General features: G+C 41.8%; 1 protein-coding gene across 6 annotated transcripts in view; it reads left to right on the top strand.

Moving 5' to 3' along the window:
• The window catches only part of LOC100690924 (FERM, ARHGEF and pleckstrin domain-containing protein 1), a 58,729-nt gene extending 36,403 nt beyond the window's left edge, over positions 1–22,326 (top strand). For 3 of the 6 annotated variants that reach the window (XM_005452875.4, XM_025904124.1, XM_025904125.1), the window contains 20 exons: positions 1,464–1,611; positions 1,703–1,798; positions 1,878–2,041; positions 2,185–2,253; positions 2,342–2,435; positions 3,037–3,244; positions 7,844–8,031; positions 8,232–8,321; positions 10,610–10,743; positions 11,938–12,019; positions 12,106–12,343; positions 12,432–12,562; positions 12,646–12,714; positions 13,066–13,155; positions 13,742–13,824; positions 14,417–14,529; positions 14,673–14,905; positions 19,343–19,450; positions 21,008–21,159; positions 21,245–22,326. In XM_005452875.4, the coding sequence (XP_005452932.1) occupies positions 1,464–1,611; positions 1,703–1,798; positions 1,878–2,041; positions 2,185–2,253; positions 2,342–2,435; positions 3,037–3,244; positions 7,844–8,031; positions 8,232–8,321; positions 10,610–10,743; positions 11,938–12,019; positions 12,106–12,343; positions 12,432–12,562; positions 12,646–12,714; positions 13,066–13,155; positions 13,742–13,824; positions 14,417–14,529; positions 14,673–14,905; positions 19,343–19,450; positions 21,008–21,159; positions 21,245–21,323 (2,569 nt within the window). In that variant the 3' untranslated portion in view covers positions 21,324–22,326. Of the gene's footprint in view, positions 1–1,463; positions 1,612–1,702; positions 1,799–1,877; positions 2,042–2,184; positions 2,254–2,341; positions 2,436–3,036; positions 3,245–7,843; positions 8,032–8,231; positions 8,322–10,609; positions 10,744–11,937; positions 12,020–12,105; positions 12,344–12,431; positions 12,563–12,645; positions 12,715–13,065; positions 13,156–13,741; positions 13,825–14,416; positions 14,530–14,672; positions 14,906–17,663; positions 17,801–19,342; positions 19,451–21,007; positions 21,160–21,244 lie in introns of those variants that run through there. The other 3 variants (XR_003216973.1, XM_005452877.4, XM_005452876.4) reach the window with 3 other exon arrangements.
• Positions 22,327–23,470: the final 1,144 nt, after the last annotated feature.

Raw genomic sequence — 23,470 nt, 5'->3', positions numbered from 1 at the left:
GCTCAAATTACTCTCTCAACCCGTCAACAGGAAATGTTGTTTCAGACCGCGTGCGTGTCCCACTGGGAACTTTTATTATAGAGGTGGCACATTCAGGAAAACAGCCATTGAATGAAAGGCTCCTTTCTCAGAGAGCTGTGTATTTTTATTATACACGGGCTTAGAAAAGGCAGTCTTTGTAAGTTGTTTTACAGCTTCTGGCCAGAAGTGGATATGAGTTCATCTTCTGCTCTGTCTATAAAGACTACTTTCCTCCAAACAGAGATCTGAAATCCTCCTTCAACCTGCTGCATGACTCACGCGGCTGCTGTCGGCCGGTTCAGTAGGTTAAAAACGCAGTTTGTCAGAGAGCGCTCTGAGGCGTCTCACGCAGGAGGTTGCGAGAAGTGAAGCTGGCGATTGAACTTGGCGCTTCTTTTTAGGCTTTTCTATTATAACCGCCACTCGTTTTGGGAGTGGTATGTGTTGGGAATATGTTACTGGAAACTTTCCAAATGTCCTTACAGCATATTTCGCAAGATTCCCCCAACCGTGCATGGGTTTGAATATGTGCCAAGGCTTTGCTAACACTTGTCTCACCTCCGCATTACAGGGTGTCATGCCAGAGATGGGCACGCAGTGGGTGGCTGCGGCAACATGAAAGGAGCTCCGCTAGAGCTGACTGCTCCCTTTAACTTGCTCTTTTTTTCCCACCACGAGTCCTTCTTACTTGATGACTGCAGTACTTCTGGCTATGTGCCATGTAGAATTAAATCTCTTATTAATTACCGCACACAGGAAACAGGAAGGCTTATCCACTGATAAGAAATAGGAAGGTTAGTTGGCATTTGCAGCCCCTCCCACCACTTTTCCAGAAACTCAGATAAACTTGAGAAACCTGGATTGAACTCTGTCTTTGTCTTTCACTTTAATTAGCCAGATATCCAACAGGGGAATACGATTTATTTTTGTCATAATTTACCCTCCCTGCTCTAATAATTATTTCCAAAACCATCTAGAAAATACTTTCTAAATTGAACAATGAATAGATTGAATTTTAAAGCTCGTGTTCCTGTGTGTAAAACCAATTTATGAGTATATAACACTGAATATTTTTTCACAATAATAACACCAAGGCTTGGACTATATTAAAGAGTTTAAAAAGCTACTTTCAGCTGGCCCCTCATTTGCGAGCGGTCAACACAGCAGGTAGCTCCACATCTTTGATTTGCTCAAACTGGGGATCTCTTGACTAGTTAGATAGACGCGTAAACCGCTACAGTATCCTTCCAGTGCCTCCAGTTTTCAAAAGTGTAGACAACCCAACACTAAGAAGGTGTCTTTGTTTGTTTTTTGACAGTGGAGGTTTGTGACAGTGCTCGTTAGTATGATGACTTTATTGATGGTTATGGTATTTCCCTGAGATTTCTTTCTATTGAACACAACAAGAAATATAGTTTCAGTTGTTTTGTTTTATACCACAGTGGTCAGACACCAGCAGAATCGGACTACCATTTATTAGAAGTTGCGCGCAGGCTGGAGATGTACGGGATTCGGCTCCATCCTGCCAAGGATCGCGAGGGAACAAAGTTAAGCCTGACTGTGGCGCACACGGGTGTCCTGGTCTTCCAGGTTAGTCCAAAATCAGCGCAGGTCAGCCCAACCGGTATCAAACGCTTTTTATGTGTTTAGTAGTGCAAAATTCTGTTTTTCATCACTTCAGGGACACACAAAGATTAACGCCTTCAACTGGTCTAAAGTTCGAAAACTGAGCTTCAAGAGAAAACGCTTCCTCATTAAGCTGAGGCCGGATCTAAATGTAAGTGACATCACAAGATATTGAAACCCTTCAGCTCACTGACTGATGTTGTGTTTTAATGTCTTGATGTGTCCCCCAGAGTTCATGTCAGGACACTCTGGAGTTTTTAATGCCAAGCAGGGACTGCTGTAAAGTCTTCTGGAAGATCTGTGTTGAATATCACGCCTTCTTCCGCCTATTTGAGGAACCTAAGCCCAAGCCCAAGCCGGTGCTCTTCTCACGAGGCTCCTCCTTTAGATTCAGGTAGCATTTGCATGAAAGAGCTAAACTCTGTCTATCATGGCTGCAAGAACACAGCACACAGCAGTTTCTACCCATCACTTAACAGTCTACTAAGGCTCTTGCAGAACAGCTCATCATTAACTGTCTTGTATTTATCTCTGCAGCGGTCGCACGCAGAAGCAGGTGATTGAATATGTGAGAGAGTCTGAATTTAAAAAGATCCCGTTTGAAAGGTAAAGGCTGCAGATACGTTTGACATATTTGGTACAGGCGAGGGTGCTCAGAGTTTATAACGCTGACCTTTAATATCCTGTCTGCCAGGAAACACAGTCGTGTTCAGTACAGCAGTCGGGTCCAACACAACAGTCGCCTGTCACCATTGCCTTCTCCAAGCCACCGTGAAGTGCCAACAGACGTGAGTCTTTTAAGTGGGCAATTCGCTGCATACAGCATTTTTTTTGTTGTCTGAGCAAATACATAGTGTCACTTTTAACATTGTTTTCTCTTTTAAAATTGCACATAATGTAAAAATACAGCAAAATACAGCCTACTCGTCCGGAGGCATGGATCTTAAGACTCTGTTGTGCTCTAAGATCATTTTTCTGGTATAAATAAACTCCTATTTTATACAGCTAACACTGTCATCATAGCACCAAATTAGAGAACATCTTTTTAGAAGAATAGTGTTTGATCCCTCCAACACAGTTCAAAAGACTTTGTGGAGTGGGAATCATTAATAAGGAGCACTGGGGCTGTTCTGGTGACACATGGTAGCCCAATACTGTGCTGTGGTATCCCTGCACATGTGTGTGTGCATAGAAGATGCCAGCCTGCCCAACAAAACAGAGCCACGGGGGTACTCCACAGTCAGTCAAGAAATCCGCAGGGTATTTTCAAGTCAGGCAGAATTTATTTAAAAACTTTAAAATCCTGGCCTTCAGTAAGAGTAATGAATACAATGAATAAATTGTGGTCTTTAAATTCTTTAACCCTGTGTTCCTGTTTCGTGCTGACAGAGTGGTGCTCCTGGGGACAGAATTGATTCTCCTCGGCGTCATTGGAAGGAGTCGGTCCTGGTGAGTGCAGAAGACCCCTCAGCTTCGCGGGCGAGGATGAGCCCCTCGCATCAGAGAAATGGCCACGAAGAGAGAACAGGGTCTGTATCCAGGACAGAGGAGACGAGGAGCCCAACACGACAGACCCACCCAGAACATCTGAATACAGGTCCAGCATCTAGGGCTGCTAAAGCCGGCAACTTTTCCATTCCCTACATTGACTGCAGTGATGTAGATGCTCAGTATTACTTGGGCAGAGACCAGGCTAGCAGGTCAGACCACAGCTATAGAGAACAGGGTATGCTCCGCCGGGGATCTGGCTCTGGAGGGATAAATGGGGCCCTGCAGGCTCAACAGGAGCACTTTCTAGGTAGGATGTATAGGGAGTCTTCTTCTTCTTCTAGAGCATCGCTCATCATGAGTCATGAGCTAGAACATTCTCCCAAGCAGTCATGCCAAACGGTTGACCGAAGTCCTGTTCGTAGCATTATAGGAGACATAGGTGTCCGAGAGAGGCGGAGCATCAGCCCTATAACAGTTTCCACTGTGACGGGTTCAAGGAGTGTCACTGCCAGTCCTGTGATTGACATTCTCCATCACGCACCTTCCCTCAGTCGCATAGACCAGAACGGCTACAGTCCCACTCCACTTAACTTTAATGACGGCAGATGCTCTCCCATCATGGGCCGATCTCCTCGCTCACAGAAACTCCACAAAGCCCATTTTGACGCAGACGCAGTCCAAGGAACGTCCTCTGCAAAGCAAGAATCGCGTACTGTCCTCTCTCGGGCTGAACGCATGGCTGCTCTTGAGCGCCGCATGATGGCCAATGGGCTAACTGCGCCAGGCAGGTCGAGGACCAGTCTGGGGCAGAAACGATTAAGATCAACCGGTGTCACACAGTATGGAGCAGTTCAAATGAACGATGGCCCGAACACAAGCGGCTCAGAGTCCAGTGAGTCTGAGTTAGAAAATAACAGGGGCAACTGCAGCAGCCCCGCGATGTTTGGTAGCCCAGCGGAGGCTAATTCTAGTTCCCCCATACCCAGAAACACGTTTTCCTTTGGCAGCCTCCAGCTGGATGAGGAGGCAGATGAGGATGCTTCCCATGCCTTCAGCGATGAGGATATCGGACACATTTTCAGCTGTTAAGTGCGCTAAAAGTTTTAAACCATCTGCGACTGAGAGTTAGAGGGGTCTGGGTCAGAACGTAAGCAGGAGGCTTTTTCACATCCACACACTCCCGAGTCCATAGTGGTCACAGCACAGCACTGCTGAGTAGAAGCACTTTTTAAACATAGCCGAATGTATCCCATCAGGCTTTTCTTGCCCATTTCATGGAGCGGCTTTAATGTTCAGCCTCGCTGTTCTTTAATTATATTAACATGTCCATTTGGACATAGACACGTGCCTTTTAAGGATTTTACACTCAATGGCTACTAATTAAAAACTACAGAGAGTACTGGGGCTTTCAGACAGTTTGAAACGTGAGGCTGATTAAAAATGTTGTAGATTTTATTCATAAGTCAGACGATGCCTTAAACCTCCCTACGGAAAATCCAGATTTCGTTCCATAGCTGTCCATAGACACATCTAACTATTTGAAGATAGTTACATTTTTTTAAAGGTTTCTGCATAAGACACTTTGTGCTTGGTACTAATATTTTCTGGGCTCTGTTGATGTGTCATTGAGGTAATAGTAACTCTTAACTTCTATACATTTACCTTTCTTTTTTTGACTCTTAATGCAGCATCTACTATTTGATTGTTGTGAGAAGTTTTGGTCTGAAGTGATGCTGATCCATATGCAGTACCTCAACTCATTAACTTGAAGCAAACTTTATGATTTAGCTGTCATGTTTTAATGTCCCGCCAAAGGGAGGGAGTGTGTAATCGGCTCTGTTTGTTTGCTTGTCTGTGTATCTGTTTGCAATCAGTCTAGCGTCCACAGCTATCAAGATATCATTTTCAAAATTTTGTGTGACGGTAGATATCAATAACAGCTCGAGTTGATTTAATGTTGGTGAAAATCGGGTCAAAGTTAAGGTCACATCCGATGTGAAAATTAGTAAAAAGTTTATATTACCCACAATTTTATGGATCATCTTCAAACTTCATTTGGGGGACATGAGCACCTAGGTTGGCTAAGCACTTTTAGCACCCAAGGTTAAAGTTGACCTTGGAAAAAAACAATCTGACATCAGCATGTTGTCATAAAAACATCATAAAATATCAGTTTTAGTATAGCCCTTGCCCTGTGGGGGGAGTTGCGCTCTCTTGTTCACAGATGTTTTGGGAGTTACGAGATCACAAGATTTGCGTGAGTAGTAGCTTCGAGGGACCGGCAGTGGCTTCATCTGATAGAGTTAAAAGCACATGTGTGTTGCAGTGTTACAGTTCGGTTACTCCACAACAGTTTGTGGCTTTTCATGCCCAGTGTTGACATTCCCAGTCTGCTCTTGACTTGCGTTCAAGTATCTCTGGCAGTAATTTGGTATCACCGAGCTGCAGTCTTCCTAACTTTTATTTCCAGTCTCCTTTTTTAACTTTCTTTTGCACCCCTGTCTTCATGCTTATCTCTGTGTATTCTGTTTAACAAGCTGTTGAGCTTTATTTTACATTTTTGTTTCTCTGTTTCATTTCTTTATTTTTCTCTGTCCCTGTCTGTCAGCATGAAACTGTTTTATCTTGTAAGGTTGTTTTTTTTCTAACTTTGAATGCATGTCTATCTTTTCTGTAACTCATAATGTGTGGTTGAGGAAAAAACAAAAAAACAAGATTACCAGCCTCTGGGTTCCCTTTTCTGCAGTGATCCAGATAACGAGGTTGTAGATGACAGGAGCCTGGGAATGTGCAGGTTTTAGTATCGGTGAATGCGTGTGTTACTGTATGTGTGAATGGCAGTTTAAGGGCAGCACCTCAAAGCACAGAGTCTCTTTGCTCATCCATCATGTCAACTGCTTCAGCGGTTGCCCCCAGAAATTCTTTAGCGCTGACATTAAGAGGCATATCAAAAGTGAGATATGATGGTTTTACACTTCTATCAATACCTACTGAAGTCTATCCATCCATAATAAATCAAAATTAGCGCTGGAATTTAAGAGATGGTGTTAAGATAATGTAGATTTGAGAGTTACTGGATCACTGCAGTGTGGGCCAGGCTTGTGTGTGTTCTCACCCACTGGTGTCCTTGATGGTTTGTTTGCAATGCATGCTGTGATAAACCAGGTCTGTGGTATGGCTCAGGTCCTGCTGTTCTGCTCTGGCTGCTCTCTGCATGCACTCTACTGTATGTACTGTAATTTACTGTGCTATTACTGTCATTTCAGTACTTTATATATAGTAAGATATTGGAGAATGTGACATTAAATTAGACTGTAAGAAATCACAGCAAGCTCATTTACAAAGAGCAGAAATGTACAGTATTTTTTACTTACTGTGTAATTTATTAAATTAAACCTAATGTGAAATTGATTTGTGTTTATGTAATAAATTATATAATCTATGAATTTCCAAATTAACCCATTTGTCATTAACACGTTTCTCGACTCAGCAGTAACAGAATGAAAACAAAAAGCAGTTTATTAAAATATTCATAAAGCCATTTACTATTACAGGCCTAGAAGCATGAATGCATTTATCCACACTTTTTCCACGTCTGTCTTCTGTCTTGCATTCATTCACTCACAGTGTTCTTGCAGATGTTCACTGGGCCTTTTCTATGCTGCTTTTCACACAATTTTGAACTATATGTGTTCAGCAGAGTCAATAAAGACGTTAAAATGATATTTTTTCCAAATCCTTCTTTTTAAACCGTTGAAGTTGGTGTATTTTCTGGAGTCTGGTCCCCACTGTAGATGTTAGGACCTTTCCGTCTCCTTTGTAGCATTCCTCTAGATGTGTGTATTTGCCTGAGTCACTCCTTCCCTCAGCTGTACTTGTGCATTGAGCTGACTGCAGCCACCAGCTGCACTGCCCTGCGTTCTTGTTATAGCTGTTGCGTTCGTGCCAACACACCAGAAGTCGCCAGAGAGAGGTGAGCAAGTTGCTGCCGAAACATAGTAAGTAAGCTGAGTGAACGCTGTCAGAATGGATGACACTAAGTAAGCCGTTCTTCTCGATCACCCTGCGGTATTTGTCTCAGCTTGCGTATTGATTGACGTGGTATGAAAACTGCCAGAGTTGTCTGGACTGTTGAGTGAGTCACGGCTGACTCTGTATTTTCTGTAGGCAGACCTCGGATTGAATGATGGAAACAGTTTGGTTTACCTTGCAAAGGCGTCTGTTAGGTAAAGTGTGCAGTGTAGGATAATGAATCGAATGCTGGAGAGTTTAATTATTAGCCAAATGCCACCACGGCATCTGACGAAGCTGACATTTCCGTAGAGCAGAAACTACCGATTATTTTCACTATCAAATAATCTGTTGATTACATTCTCGATTTATCAGTTGTGTATTCAACAAATGTCAGAACATGCCGAAAAATGTCATCACACACTTCAGCTTGTTCCTAATGTGCCATTTCATCAGTCTGAAAAAACCCCCCAAATGCTTTATAACAATGTAATACAGAGAAAAGCAAAGAAGCCTCATGTTTGCTTCAGAAATTCTAACAATTTGATCATTAAAATTGTTCTTGCTATTTAATTTCTGCAAAACTCAACCCGTCTGCGGCTTAAAGTAGGCGAATGCAAATGTTCTCAGAGCTGCTTAACTTTGCCGTGCATCGTTGTCTCATCTCATTATGGTCACCTATGGCTCCGTGCAGGTGTGGTTTCCAACAGTCCTCACCTGTCCGCGTCCTCTGGACACTCCCACGGGATGGTCAACGGTCAGAAGTCACTGGAGCTGTGCAGTCACAGTCCCGACGGCCGACTGCCTTCCCCGCTCACCAGCCCGTTGCTCAACGACGCCTGCAGTGTTCGCACTGATGATGAAGACGAGGTTCGAAGGAAGGTTTGTAACCAAGAGCCACTTTAATATATTGCCTTGTTGTGTCGTTATAAAGATTTTTTTTAAATAAAGTTGCTACTCAAAATAGAAATGGACCCAGATTATCTGTCATGAATAAAGTTACTGGTAGACATTTGTGGAGCTGATTGCACCAAACGCTGTTTGAGTTGTTCACGCACCCCCCGTTTGTGATGCCCTTGCAGAGGTTCCCAACAGATCGAGCCTACTTCATCGCCAAGGAGCTGCTGACAACAGAACGGACGTATGTGAAGGACCTCGAGGTGGTGACCGTGGTAAGATGGGCCAAGTTGCTCGCCAAGCCAATGCTCTCCTGTTTGTTTTCTCCTGCGCCTGTCCTCTGGGGAGAAAACATTGATCATTCCGGTTAGCTGCTCCATCGCAGAGCGCCCGCCAAAACATAGAGTCGGGCAGTGACACAGGAATATTTTGGCAGATGCGATTTCATTTTTTATTCATTCCCCACGCTCGTTCTCCGAAATGCATTTATCTCCCTCGTTCGAGGCTGTGAATACTAAACTGTGTTTGTGTTTAAAGAGATAGATGGATTTAGCCGCATGCTCTCTCTGCCTGTGACTCACTGCTTCAGCCTGCTCCTGTAGATTTCATTGCTGGGTACAAACAGGATATTAAATGTGCAGTACCGCTCCTTCACATGCAATCAAGGAGGATGTCCTTATGAGGTTGGACTGAAGCGTTGCCGTTGTTTGATTCGGCTCTCCTTTTACATCGTCAGGTTCAAAAGCCGCAGCTTTTCTCGGCTTGCAGTTTTCAGAGGAGTCTTTCACACATCTCATAAATATTTTGGGTGGGCTTGTGCCCTCGTTCTTTTATTCTGCTGCATGTGTATGTGTGCTCCCTCGCTCTGGTTGGTGCCGCTGCTGTTAAGGGTGAAGTCATCTGAACAACAGCTGGCGCCTCGTTTCCAGCGCTCACTTTTCCTAAAACCCACTTCCTTTTCCCATCACGTCAACTAAATAAAGCTGTTTTCTGTTCAGTGTCCGCATACACAAACCATAAACATTTGGCTTCACTCTGAGTTAATGAAACAACAGCGTTAAGAACGGCCGGCTATTGATTCTTCTATTCATCCTCAGCTAATTAAGGGATTTGAAAGGAGGCAAAAGGCTATTCATTACCTGTTCACTTTATCTCTTCTTCTCAGAAGAAAATCACTGTGGAGATCTCTTGGTAACCCTTGGTTTCATACAGAACTGTGCAAAAGTCTCGAGTTACCCCTCGTTTCTTCATATTTTTCTAGAAAAATGTGAAATAGTTGCTGTGATTTATTGAAACATATGTAAACATATATGGAAATACAGTATGAAAGGTGATTGTTTAATTCTAACAACCTTGAAAGTCAGTATTTGGTATCTTAATTTTCAATACAGTCTTAATTCTCATAGGCAAACATTCTTTTAATTTCTTTAAATAGTCTTCAGGAATAGTTCTCCAAGTTTCTTCAAGGACATGCAAAGCTCTTCTTTGGATGTTGGCTGCCATTTGTTCTGTTCTCTGTCAAGATGATCCCACACTGCTTCAGTAATGTTAAAGTCCAGGCTCTGAGGAGGCCAATGCATGACTGATAATATTCCACTGTGTGTTATTCTGTCCAGGTATGATTTTACTGTATTGGCAGTGTGTTTGGGATCATTGTCATGCTGAAAAATGAAGATTTTGCCAATCAGATGCTTTTCAGATGGTACTACATGGTGGATCTGATGGCGTTTTTGCATTCAAAATTCCCTCAGTTTGAACGAAAAACCCAACACCCATCCATTCTTCCATTTTCTCCTGCTTATCCAATCTAAGGACCCTCTCCCAGCTGTCATATGGCAACAGGCAGGGTGCACCGTGGACAGGTCGCCAGCCTGTCATAGAGACACACAACCATTCACACTCACAGTCACACCTATGATCAGTTTAGAGTCACCAGTTAACCTAATCCATGCATGTCTTTGGACTGTGGGAGAGCCAAAGAAACCTGGAGTGCATCCCATTTTTGTACTGATGCCTGTAGACACTCACTGTTGCATGTCTCTCCTGACCTCCTCTTTACATCCTAACATGAGTGGTACAGCGACTGGACTTATGAGTGAGAAAACTATTGCTGAAGACCACTTTTTAAAAACACAAGAAAATCTGGCCCCTTGGAAGCAAAATATAATAAAATGATGGGTGACTCAAGACTTTTGCACAGAACTCTAGTTAGTATAAACCAAGTATTTAATTTCTTATATAGGCAAAAATTAATATTCACCACAATCAGCCTTGTATCCAGATACCAGGAAGTTCTAATAGAGTTTAAACACCATCTGTAAACATCCTGTCATGATGTCACAAGCATGACCTGCTTGTCACAAGTAGACAAGCGCTGCCACCTGCACAGTGATACGTTTGCATTGTATTCCAAACCAGGAAGCCCACAGTAAAAAAATAAAAATAATTTAAAAAACAGTCAAAAACCTGTTTTTGTTAGTGAACTGAGACTTTTATTGTTAAACTGTGTTTCCCTCGTTAAATGGCTTGAAAGATCACTGTATGCATGTATCTGTGATGCCAGTCTTTCCAGAGTGCCGTGGGACAAGATGAGGCAACTCCGGACTCCCTGAAGGACGCCATCTTCTCCACCTTTGAGCCTCTGCACAAGTTCCACACAGGTTTTCTCAGGGAGGTGGAGCAGAGGCTGGCACTGTGGTGAGGCTCATTTCACTTCCAGATATTTCCCGCAGGGTCAGGAACAAGCCCGGTGATGTGTCGGGGGTTACGGTTCAATTTAAAACAACTTCCTCCCCCATTTTTAATGAGTTTTGCTGGCATTTAGCCCAAGAGGGCGGTCCGGTCCCTTTAGATGACCCAAGGAGCTACAATCTCCATAGCAACAGTCATGCTGCACCACAGCCTGCCTTTATTCTGGCTTGTGGGTGTATGCCCTCTGATCTCCTTAATGATTGTGCTTTATCTGGTACACACTGACTTTTTCACAGACACGGAGAAAGTGACGCATAAAGCTGTTAAAATTTATGGCCATTAACTACAGTCCGTGATTTTTATTTCAAAGTCTCCTGTATCTAGTCACACTCATTAGAGCTCCAAATTAAAGCAGAAAGTGATATTGTGCTTTACTCGGCTGATAAGAACCACATTCAAATGCATATGCAAATTATCCAGCCCTACATTTGTCTTTCTTTTTTTTGCAGCTTTGCATATTCAAATACTGTACTAGATATGCACCTTGGTTGTTAAGAACATGATGAGAAAGTCTTCTATCTTAAGAGCAGTAGGATGCATTTTACAGACTGAGTTATTCCCCCTAAATTCCCTGCTAAAACGTTAACATTAAATTAATAACTAGTCTGACCAAGTCCAGTAATGGCAGCCCCATTCCTCATGAATCCTGCATGGGGAATCTGATGCTCAAGGGAGACACCTGCTGGTGATTCTTAAAGTTTAACACGTCCATTCCAACTTCATTGGAATTTTTCTTGCACACAGTGTGACTGAATAATCAGTGAGATTAAAGTGCTTTCATGTAGCTTACCCGGCTCATCCGCTGTCCACGACGATAATAATAATATTTATTCATGTAGCTCAAAGCGAGGCAGATATTACAAAATGCTTTACAGAGGAAAATAAATCAATGACTAAAAAGAAAAGAAAAGCTGGCAACAAGTACAGCAAATGAAAATTTATACATGAGCAGAGCGGCAAACACACATGAATATGCAAGAACTTTTAGCAACTTTTAGTATTTTCAGAACCATCATAAAGCGACATAATTCTTCATATATTTTAACAAAGATTTTGCAAGCTAAACAGGAAATAAGCTCCAACAGTAACCACTGATTAGGATTCATTGCTTAAAAGGGGCTGCTGTCTTTCTCTTTTAAGGGAAGGACGCTCTAATGCACACATTAAGGGAGACTACCAGCGCATTGGAGATGTCCTGTTGAAGAACCTTCAGGGTTTGAAGGTGAGCTGTGACTTTTTGTTAAACTTCTATACGTGTTTAATTAGAGAAAATCACGACTGTTCGTGGATAACAAGTCTTACCTGCAGCCCCTGACAGCAAACCTGAGCAAGCAGTCTGAAATCCTGCTGGAGCTTGAGAAGGCGTGCAAGGCGTCCCGAAGGTTGGAGGGTCTCTGCAGAGACTTCGAGCTGCAAAAGGTCTGCTACATTCCGCTCAACGTCTTTATTCTGCGGCCTTTGCACCGCCTCATTCACTACAAGCAGATCCTGGAGCGCCTGTGCAAACATTACCCAGCTACTCATGTGGACTTCAGGGATTGCAGAGGTGCTATACTCAGTTCACAGAAGCATATTTCAGTGTTTTGGTGTAACGGAGCATCTGTAACAATCTCTTACCTCTGGTTGGTGTCCAGCTGCTCTAGCTGATGTGTCTGAGGTAGTGGACCAGCTTCAGGGAAGCCTAATCAAGATGGAGAACTTGCAGAAACTTCTGGAGCTGAAGAAGGATTTGATTGGCGTCGACAATCTCGTTGTTCCTGGTCGGGTGCGTTTGAAATCTACAGGAGAGAGATTTGTTTAACTTTTTGTTTCTGTTTAGATTTTGTGACAAATTATTTCTTTCCTCAGGAGTTCATCAGGTTGGGCTGCCTCAGTAAACTGTCTGGAAAAGGCCTGCAGCAGCGAATGTTTTTCCTGGTAACGTCCCACTTTCTTCAGCTCATATCACTAATCGAATTATTTAGCTGACTGATCTCAGCAGAAATGATAATCATGCTTTTATCCTGCCCGGCTATGCATCACTGAGATGGTGTTGGCAGATTTAGTGCAACCGCGAAGGTTCACGCAGGGGAGCGTAACACATGTTGCTTTGAACTTTGGCGGCCTTAGTGTTTTACACGAGTATTTGATTTGGTTGCATAAGCGTGAAAAGAAGCATGTGTGTGTGCAGGATATCAGTGTTAAGATTTGGTTTTTAATGCCACTGAGTTGTTAATTTGTTCTTAGGATTTTGAACTAACGCGTCCTCCTCTGCCTCTTTTGCAATAGTTTAATGACGTCATTTTATACACAAGTCGAGGGATGACGGCGACGAATCAGTTCAAAGTGCACGGGCAGCTGCCGCTCCATGGCATGACAGTAAGTGCGATTGTCTCTCAGATGAACACAGAGCGTTGGAGCGGCTGTCACCAGTTTGTCATTACTAGAGAACATCTGCCCCCACTCTAACACACACACACACACACACACACACACACACACACACACACACACACACAAGCCTGTTCAGCTATCTTAGTGTGGACCTTCATTGACATAATGGTTTCCCTAGCCCCTTACCCTAACCCTAGCCATTAAAAGTGAATGCCTAAGCCTAACCCTTACCCTAAACCTAACCATAACCTAATTGTAACCCTGACACCAAAACCACATTTTGAGCCTCAAAAAGGCCTTCAAATTTGTGAGGACCTGTGTGTGTGTCCTCACAAGTGACTGTTGGTTCTCACAAGTATAGTGGAATGCAGATTTCGGGCCTCACAAAGATAGCTAGACAGGAACACACACACACACACATATTTTCAGGACAGCTACACGTTTGCTTCTCTCTCGCTTCCTTTTCATCTGCCCTCCCGCCTTCCCTCCTTTGCTGCCTATTTTGGTCTTTGCTGTCCTAGATACTGCAGCTCTCTAATGTCTTTTCTGTGTCTCTGTGTTCTTCTTCCAGATCAGAGAGAGTGAGGATGAGTGGGGTGTACCTCATGCCTTCACATTGGTTGGGCAACAGCAGTCCGTAGTAGTAGCAGCTAGGTACGATTGCCAGCAAACACCTTGCACCTTGAACCTAAAGTGGCAGTTTTTTTTTAAAATTTTAGATGCTTTTGAGTTATATCTTTAAAAGCATCTACTTTTAGTTACAGTGAGCTCATAAAATTGTGATTTGCAGTCTTTTTCCTTTTAGCCTCTTTGGCTTCACAGTCTGTTGCTTTACCCTCTAACAGAGGGATGTTGCCCCCTGAGAGGAGGATGGCAGGTTACTCAGAAAAGCTACTAAAAACTCATCTGCACATTTCTTCTTTTTGTTAAATCAAATAAAAATAAGCTAACAGTATAAGAAAGTATATTTGGAAGATATAAATAAAATCAATTCATAAAGCATGCAGTCAACAACAACGTGAGTTCAGTTGGGGTGTAGTGCGCTCTCATGCTTTTCCCGCCCTCAGATGTTTTGCTGATTCGCTTTGCCTCAATAAACAGATGGTTCATGTTTTACTGTTATTTAAGGGGAACATTTGGCTGGGCTAACCAGACTATTTCTGACCACCGGGCCCACCCTGCTGCGACTCTTTGTGCTTGTTTTGTTCAGCATTCTGTCCCTTTGTGTGTGTTTTTTTTCCTCCAGTTCTTTGGTAGAGATGGAGAAGTGGATGGAGGATGTAAAGATGGCAATAGAAATGGCAAAAACCAGCAACGGGCCTTCATCTGAGCTGCTGACCAGCAGCCTGACAGACAACAGTAAGTTAGTACAAAACCACACGGCTGAACGTGAGAAGCTTGACTTTGTGATAAAGAAGCAGCGTTAACTGTTAAGAAACACACCATGTGAAATCCCAGATACACGCTGATTTTTGATTGGTCTGACGCTGTCTGTGTTTTAGCGCCTCTCCCTCCTCCTCTTTCATCATCCTGCTCATTGTCTAGCAGTAACAACCTCCTGACTTTCCCAGAATGCCCAGAGGACTCCTCGGTGGAGGCAGAGTCCGAGGACGACATGACAGCTCCCCACGCGTCATTGGAGAAGCCCACGCCTCACCGTGGTAACACCATGGTGCACGTGTGCTGGCACAGGAACACCAGCGTGTCCATGGTGGACTTTAGCATAGCCGTGGAGGTATCAGCCAAACCTCAGACCTGCCCCCCTCCTCCTGCCCCGCTGTTTTCTTTCTCTGTTTCTGAGTGTGTGCTGTATCTGAATTCACTTTGATGATCTCTCAGTGGGAACAGTATCCCCCTTAAGCTGCTCAACAGGTTACTATATCCCATTAACTACTAATTCAGCTGGAGCGTTAATGCAGAATGTCGCTTTTTTTGTTTTTAAACGAGATTAGCAAGGGTCACTCTTTTTTTAAATGTCACAACACGTATTATTAAATCAGAAACAAGTTTAATTGGAACAAATAATGAAAGAAGTGTGTTTGCTCTTGCAATAAGAAACACAAATGAGTGTTTAAAGGTGCACTGTGAAGGCTTTTTGTAACAAAAGTTATGTCCACATTCGGTGTTGACTTCCAGAAGGCATTGTCTTTGAGATTTATTAATCTTAGTGGAAGAATCAGTTTCCTTTGACATTCCCCATGATATAAATATCTAATCAGCCAGTCACTTGGCAGAAACTTAGTGCATTTAGGTACGTAGACATGGTCAAGATGACCTGCTGAAGTTCAAACTGAGCATCAGAATGGAGAAGAAAAGCGATTTAGTTGACTTTGAACGTGGCATGGTTGTTGGTGCTGGTCTGAGTATTTCAGAGTGTTTCAGATTTGCTGCAATTTTCCAACACAGCCAGCTCTAGTGTTTACAGACAATGGTCTGAGAGAGAGAAAATATCCCGTGAGCTGCACTTCTCTGGGTGAAAATGCTTCCTATCAGCTTCGAGCTATTACTCAAATGCCCTTAACAGGCACCACACGTCAATCTAATAGAGAATCTTAGAGTGCAACTGTGGGATCCTATTAATGTGGACTAAAATCACTGAGGAATGTTTCAGCGCTTTGTTGAATCCATGCCATGAAAAAATGAAGGCAGCTCTGTAGGCAAATAAACACATCAAACGTAACTGTAATAAAGTGGTTTGTGAAAGTATAATTGACCACTTTGGAGCAGCACTTTGAAAATTATAATTAATTTATTTTTATTTTTGTTTTGATGAAGGCAAAATAGTCAGCGACAGTTTCTTATTTACACATTAAGCAGATACAAAGCAACATTATGGCTCATTTGGATTCATCCTTGTAGCCATCCACACTGTCAGATCTAAAAATTCAGTCTTCCAGTAGGTATTTGTGTCCTTAAATGCCACATGCCCTTTAATGACAGCTAGTTGCAAACTGCCACAATTAGCTCAAATTCACCATAAGTCACCATCAAGCCAAGTGAAGGTGCAGATTCAGAAACATTTCTTTAGTGTCAGTACTATAAGTTTAACTATAAACTTGTGGATTAGGACTGCTCTCATTTTTTTTAAATTGTGCATTCTTTTTGCTAAATTCTACAGAAGAGGATTAGGGCCACTGGAAAAAACAAACAAACATTGGGCACATCTTTTCTTTTTTTTTCCAGAATTCTGAGAAAAAAGTCAGAATTCTGACTTTTTTCTCAGAATTCTGACTTTTTCATTAGAATTATTTTTTCTCAGAATTTTGAGATTAAATTAAATTCTGAGAAAAAAGTCAGAATTCTGACTTTAATCTCAGAATTCTGACTTTTTTCTCAGAATTCTGAGATTAAAGTCTAAATTCTGAGATTGAACTCAGAATTCTGAGTAAAAAGTCAGAATTCTGAGATTAAAGTCAGAATGTGAGATTAAAGTCAGAATTCTGAGAAAAAATAATTCTGATGAAAAAGTCAGAATTCTGAGAAAAAAAGTCTGAATTCTGAGAAAAAAGTCAGAATTCTGACTTTTTTGATAATTCTGAGAAAAAAGTCAGAATTCTGAGAATTAAAGTCAGAATTCTGAGAAAAAAGTCAGAATTCTGAGATTAAAGTCAGAATGTGAGACTAAAGTCAGAATTCTGAGAAAAAAGACTTTTTTCTCAGAATTCTGGAAAAGAAGAAAAAAAAAAGACGTGCCCACTTTTTGTTTTTTTTCCAGTGGCCCTAATCCTCTTCCATAAAATTCACGCAAACAGCTGTCTGTCGATGGAATAGTGTGAGACCAGTGACAGGATGTAATGTGAATCTGCCCGTATGCATAAGGTTCCTCATGCATTTGCATCAAAGCAAACACCATGGACCAGTGTTTGTGAAAACATGGCTCGGCTGTACCACTGCTAGTCAACAAATCCTCCACACAGTGCTTTTAAACCGATCTGCTTCTGATCTTTTGTGTATGAGGAGTTTTTATTCATTGAATTATTTTTACTAGTTACTGTTTGATTACTTCATTTACAGCCTTGAGGAGGTTACTGTTCTCACGTTTCCTTCTTTTGGCAGTAGCCAATGTGATGTCCTGATCTAAACTCCAAACTGTGGCTTTCCTGAGTTGTTTTGTCCTTTTTCTTCTCTTCCCACTCTCTGACCGTCTATAAATAGAGAGAGAGAGCAGTACGTAGATGTGCTAAACGTCCTCATTCACCTTAACAGAACGGATCCTGTTTTGGGATGTAGCCTTCCTACAACCCAGCTGTGTCCTGATCTAGTTCTGCTCTTCCTCTGTAGTTGTAACAATGTCCTCTTCACAGCCTTGCCTGGACACACCGTCGGCCTGAGTGTTAACCCCTGCCACTGCATGCTTGTGTTTCACCTACTCAGTCTCTGTGTTTCTGTCCCTCCTTCCCTCCCTGTCTGTTTTTTTCTCCCTCCCTGTCTCTCTCTCTCTCTGTCTGTCTGTCTTTCTTTCCCCCATACGTCTGTGCATTCCTCCGTGGTAGAGGAGCCTAGTCCAGTCAGTGAGAATAAGACCCCCCTGGTGGGGCCCCCGAGTGGCCAGGGACCAGTGCCTCTGTCTGTTATCTGCTGGTACCGTGTTCAGAGCCTCTCCTTTAGTGAATCCTGCAGGAGTCTAGAGGTAAAGGAGCCAGGCAGACAGGAGAGGCCCTGTGTTTATGTTTTATTTGAACTGTATCACAGGAAGCAAGATTTATAGAGAGGAAATTAAAAATGAAAGTTGTACCAATACCTCATAGCGACATAGTGAAATTTATGGTATTAACACCACTATTAAAGACTTTAATTAAGCATAATTTATTGCAGAGGGGCCAAAACTGTGATTTTTCCTTCCTGCCTTATAGTTATTCTTTTAAACCAGTGATTCCCAACTAGACATGCTGGGGTTAAATAGAAAGTTTATGTAGTAGCCCAGCCAAAAATCCCCTCGCCAGTGTGAGAGCTCATCTACTCCCACAAGTCTTCGAAAGTTTAGACACAAACTGGCTCTTAAATTTCAGTTTTTGTGTCTTTAGTGTTAAAATATCTACTCTTGTATATGTTGGATGTGTTTTCAAGGCTTGGTTCCCAAAGTAAGTCTGTCACACCTCCAAAAAAACCACACAGGTTCAACAATTTTTCCTTTCTGATAAAATTCCTCCTGTTCTTACTGCCTGTGATTTTAATGGTAATTAATCCACAGTCCTTACAAAGTTCAGTGCATGTCACAGCTGGATTTTAAGAAAGACTTTTTGTAGTGTCCTTGTGTTACATTCACTCTAATACAACTTCATGAAGAAACACCGTCATACTGTGCGGGATTGTAGAGCAGGTGTGGACGACCAGAAGAAAATATGGAGTGAATCTTCTTTTTTTTATAGTTAATATTTGGTAAGAATTGCTGGCTTTTTTAAAAACACTTTTTTCTTTTTCATGGAAAAATGTGAAATATCGATTTAATCTGAAGATTTCAGACTGTAGAAGCTTCAAATTTGGGGTATATTCCTGCACCGAATCTAAAATTTGTACCTTCGCTCTTACATACTACAGGCAAGATGGGAACAGACTGTCTGTTAATGGCCAGTGTGAACAGGAGGAATAATTATACAGGCTTCAATGTGTTTAATCATTATTTGAGTATGTATAGTTCATTTAAATGAACGAATTTGAACACACTGTGTGTGTCAGATTAGGGCGGGAACCTTTAGTATATCTGATCTCCTCGTGTTGGTGTTTGCCCAGGATCAACATTGCATCTCACCAATCGCATTTTTATGATGTCATAGCATTGCGATTTGGAAAAGACCTGCCCACGGTTGGGGGTTAGGGTGTGATGGTGGTTAGGGTTATGGGGTTAGTGTTACGATGTGGTTTGTGGTGTGATGGTGTTTTCACATCGCAAAGCCATGACATCAGTACAATGGGATTGGTCACTTGCAATGTTGAACCTGAGGCAACATTAGTTTTGTTGATCTGAGAACAGCACCAACAAGACGACATCGGATCATGTTGGAAGCTATACTTAGTAAAATGAAGCCTCTTTAGAAAAGTAGACAAAGTAGCTTGATCGCATGTTTGAAAGTTCAAAGTGCAGATAGAAGTTAAATTTCATGAGTGTTGCACTAATAGTGAGATATGGATGGCTTTTAAAGCGTCAGAATCAAGCTTGTTTTTCTCTTTGCAGAATCAGCTGTCAGGAAACTTACTGAGGAAGTTCAAGAACAGCAACGGCTGGCAGAAGCTCTGGGTTGTCTTCACCAACTTCAGCCTGTTTTTCTACAAGTCTCACCAGGTAACGAGTACACGCTCTCAAAGTCCTGTTGTTTGACTGTGACTGTGAGGATGGTGATGCGCTCCCTCGTCTGGTCTTGAAAGCATCGCATCTCGGTGTGAAATATCGAATCTATGTGCTGTATTTGAGGTAAACTCATTTTCCCATGCAGTATTTCATCTGTGTATTACAGAATACTGTGGATTTAAAGAAAAATAATGCAACTCCTAAACTTTATAAAAACTAACACTCCCTCTGTGTATTAAAGGCTCATGAAGTTAGCACAAATTATGTGGAAGACCAAAATTTATGGAACGGTTGCAAGCTAATTAAATGTGTTGCATTCGTTTGAGTCGAAAAGACTGTTGTAAAATATGCTCTCAATGCTCTGCGATGGAGAGTTGTGCACCTTCCAGTAAAGGTGAAAGACCGCAGTGGAGCTTTACCATTACTACCCCTCAGCGTTGTGTCGTTGATGGGGTATTGTCGTTACCCTGCCGGGCGGGTGTCAACCCCAGCGACCTCAACCTCAAGGTTAGAGGTCAAGATTTCTGAAAATCTTGTGAATGCAATAATTTGATAAGGATGTCGCTGGGATTTTAAAATTGATACCATAGATGTATCTACTATAAGGTTGAAGGGAGCCACTGGCTGCTGCTAGTATGTTTTTTTCCAGAAGACAGCCGAGAAAATAATTTAAAAATAGCTCATATGGACGGCTTCGGTGATACCTGAGGGCGGGCTGTAGCAGCCAGGGATCGAACTATAAATGCATGTAACTGAACAAAAAATTCACAAAGAATAAGATACAACAATTAAAATAATATAACTACATAAAGCTAAGTAGGAGCAAGCCTGAACAGGTGGTTCTTAAGTTTTGGGTTCCACAATTTGGGTGCTGCAACCTCAAAAGCACAGTCCCCCTTTGTCTTTAAAAACAGATTTATAGAAAGCACTTAGGTGTAGAAAAAAGTGCTTGTGTGAATGAGTGAATGAGACATGTTGTATGTTTTCTGCTCAAGTAGAGCAGAAAAGCACTATAGAAGGACCAGCCCATTTACCATACCTGCTACAAAGCGAATAAAGATGCCGAAATCTTACACCAAAGCTAAAGCTGCATTAGTTCAGTAACTAGAACACTCTATTCACCCAAGTTTAGACTAGCTGTCAAATTTGTTGTGCTTTACACGAACAGCTTCTCAGATCTTTACAAAATGTGCACTTTCAGCAAAAAGGGTATAAAAACAAAAGGTATTACATTGCTTTTGATACTAAATAATGCAGTGCCAGGCCCACGTGGATTTAGAGCAGAGTTTTATAAAAATCTAAGCTTGTCCTTTGTGTATATGATTAATTACTCATTTGTTTTTCAGTGTTTTCTCACAGCAAGCCTCATTGGATCCCTCTGGGAAACCACCAGAGGGATGACATGATTGCATTAATATGGAAGGGATTGTGTCAGATTTTGCCCCATCTACATTTTTGATGTCTGTTACTTAGTCTGTTGATTCATTTTGAAATTATTTACAGGATATAATCCAAATTATTTAAATCACTTCTGTTTTCCCCCCTCTCTAGGATGATTACCCATTGGCCAGCCTTCCACTGCTCGGGTACTCGGTCACCGTCCCCTCTGAGTCCGAAAACATCCACAAGGACTATGTCTTCAAGCTGCATTTCAAGTCCCACGTCTACTACTTCCGATCAGAGAGTGAATACACATTCGAGAGGTACCAAATACGTCATCTTTTAAAAGTTTCCTTTCATCCTCGATGTTTCAAGGACTGATTAAAAAGCCCTTTCTCTGCCCTTTAGGTGGATGGAGGTCATCCGCAGCGCTACTGTCCCCTCAAGTCGAGCTCGTGGTCTGAACGGCAAAGAGACCCACGCTTAATGAGTTGGCTCACCTAGTTTCCATACCCTTTCTCCTTCGGGTGGCATCCGCCCGTCCTGTCCCACTCCGGACTCTTTGCTTTTCTTTTCTACGCATATCTGGGACATTTGTACATGTGTCCATGCACATTTGGTGCTTTTTAATGCTTTAATGGTGACATGTCCGCTGGTTTAGACTGCATCAGAGACTGCATTTTTGGCATTTTTACTCTCAACTCTGAAACCTCTTTTTAAGGATGTCATTTTATACTGTTTTCTAATGGTCTGAACCACTTCCTCTATTTCTGGTTTTACATTTTTGTCATCGGTTGTTTTTAAATGCAGGAACACATTGATACTAGATATTCAGTATTCTTTCTTAGATGGTTAAACTCTCACTGCATTGTCATAAACATTTTGTCTACGTGTTCATTCTACGGAAAACGGTCACCCTTTAACAGCTGACGCGCTGATCACACTTGGCCCAGCACAAAAAGAAGGAAATGAAATTATTTTGTCGTATTATTGACGTAAACCTCGACATTGTGGCCAGGGGTGGCTGCCATCACCACTGATGCCGTTTTAAGTGAAGTAAATGTTCTATTTGCTGAAATTTGTTGTATGATTCCAATCACAGAGTTTTGTTTTTTTATATATATATATGCATATATATAAATTAACTCTGAAGTTCCCATTCAGTTGTGTGAGAAAATGTGAGATGTGCTCATAATCGCTGCGTTATGATGGCAAGTGTAATTGAAAGCTTTAAGGATTATGTGCAAAACAAAACAGAAACTTTCAGTTCCAAGCGACGTTGCCCTCACAAAACTAGGCTGCCTCCCCATATAAACACAGATCTGTTTATGGGTCTGAATGAATGGAAATATGCATTTGACAGGGTTTTGCAGTGAAGTATATGAGATGGAAAACCTCAGTTCTGCCTAGAATTGCAGCGTTTTTTTCCAGACAGCAGAGAGCTCTTTGGAAATGAAAGCAATAAAAAAAAAAACATACTCAAACTGGGATTGTTGCGAGTTCTGTGTATTTTTCCCTTAAAGTACAGAGGCAGGGGTGATTTTCAGTAGGTAAAAAGCAGATGTGCAGTGTGTTTATGACTCTGTTGGCTGTGGCCTGCAGATGGCATCACTGACCAAGAAAGCTTTCTCAGTCAAGCCATCCCTGCACAGTGTCCCTTCTGTTCTGTGCTCTTTGTGGGGAGGATACACTGCTATCAGCAGTGACTCCCATCCAGGGCTAACAAATAACTACTGCACAGGGAGTTAGCCAAAGATTAGCTTAACTGTGACTGAGCGGACTTGACCAGGTTTGAACAGAAAAGTTAACAATGATGTAACTGAAAACCTGAAAGGACGTGAATAAGCAATTGAAGGATGGGATGAAATTACATTGATACAGTTAGCTCTTTAGCTTAGCAATTCATAAACTGATAGCTAAAAGATGAAATTGTCAGTTAAAGGTAAGGCTTAACCGTTTAAATTGCTACATGGTAAATAAAGGTAGTGGACAATAGTTTTAAAAGGCCAATGGAGGTAAAGTGAAAGTTATTATACTTCCTATTTTTATTTCATTTTGAGTTTTTGTTTTGTTTTCATTTGGTATGCACCAAAGTCCCTGATCCTACATGTGTTGACAAACTTGACCACACTGACATAAACTAAACGTAAACCCAATTTAAGGATTTAGCACACAGTATATTTTAGTCAGCTTCTTTTAGAGGATGGTCTTTTTTCAGTTAAATAAAATATCATTTCCCGGTTTTAGTTATTACTTTACTTTTAGATAGATATAATAATTTGGGTAAAAAATGGGAATAAATATAATCAGATGAAAAGTGCAGCTAGAAGGCTTTTCTCTTATCCTTCTATACAAGTACTTGGGAGTGCTATTTTTGTCTTTAACTCACAAGTAGTACATAAATTCAGTCTTTTATAGTGTGTCACTGAACCAGTTCGGTTATTTTCAATATAATCTGTTTTTTGTAGTAGCTTTGGAAAACTGGCCTATAAAACAGTACCGTTTGATACTGTTTTAAAGGCCAGTTTCCGGTGTCACAAAAGAGGAATGTTGTGATGACACTCCAGAGGCTTGTTCGCCACGGTTGTGATTTTTGTGGTAATGGGGAAGCACTGATCCAGTCATTCATACTGT

The sequence above is a fragment of the Oreochromis niloticus genome, linkage group LG16, assembly GCF_001858045.2.
Source record: "Oreochromis niloticus isolate F11D_XX linkage group LG16, O_niloticus_UMD_NMBU, whole genome shotgun sequence".
Classification (NCBI taxonomy): Eukaryota; Metazoa; Chordata; class Actinopteri; order Cichliformes; family Cichlidae; genus Oreochromis; species Oreochromis niloticus.
This window is presented reverse-complemented; position numbering and strand designations above follow the sequence as displayed.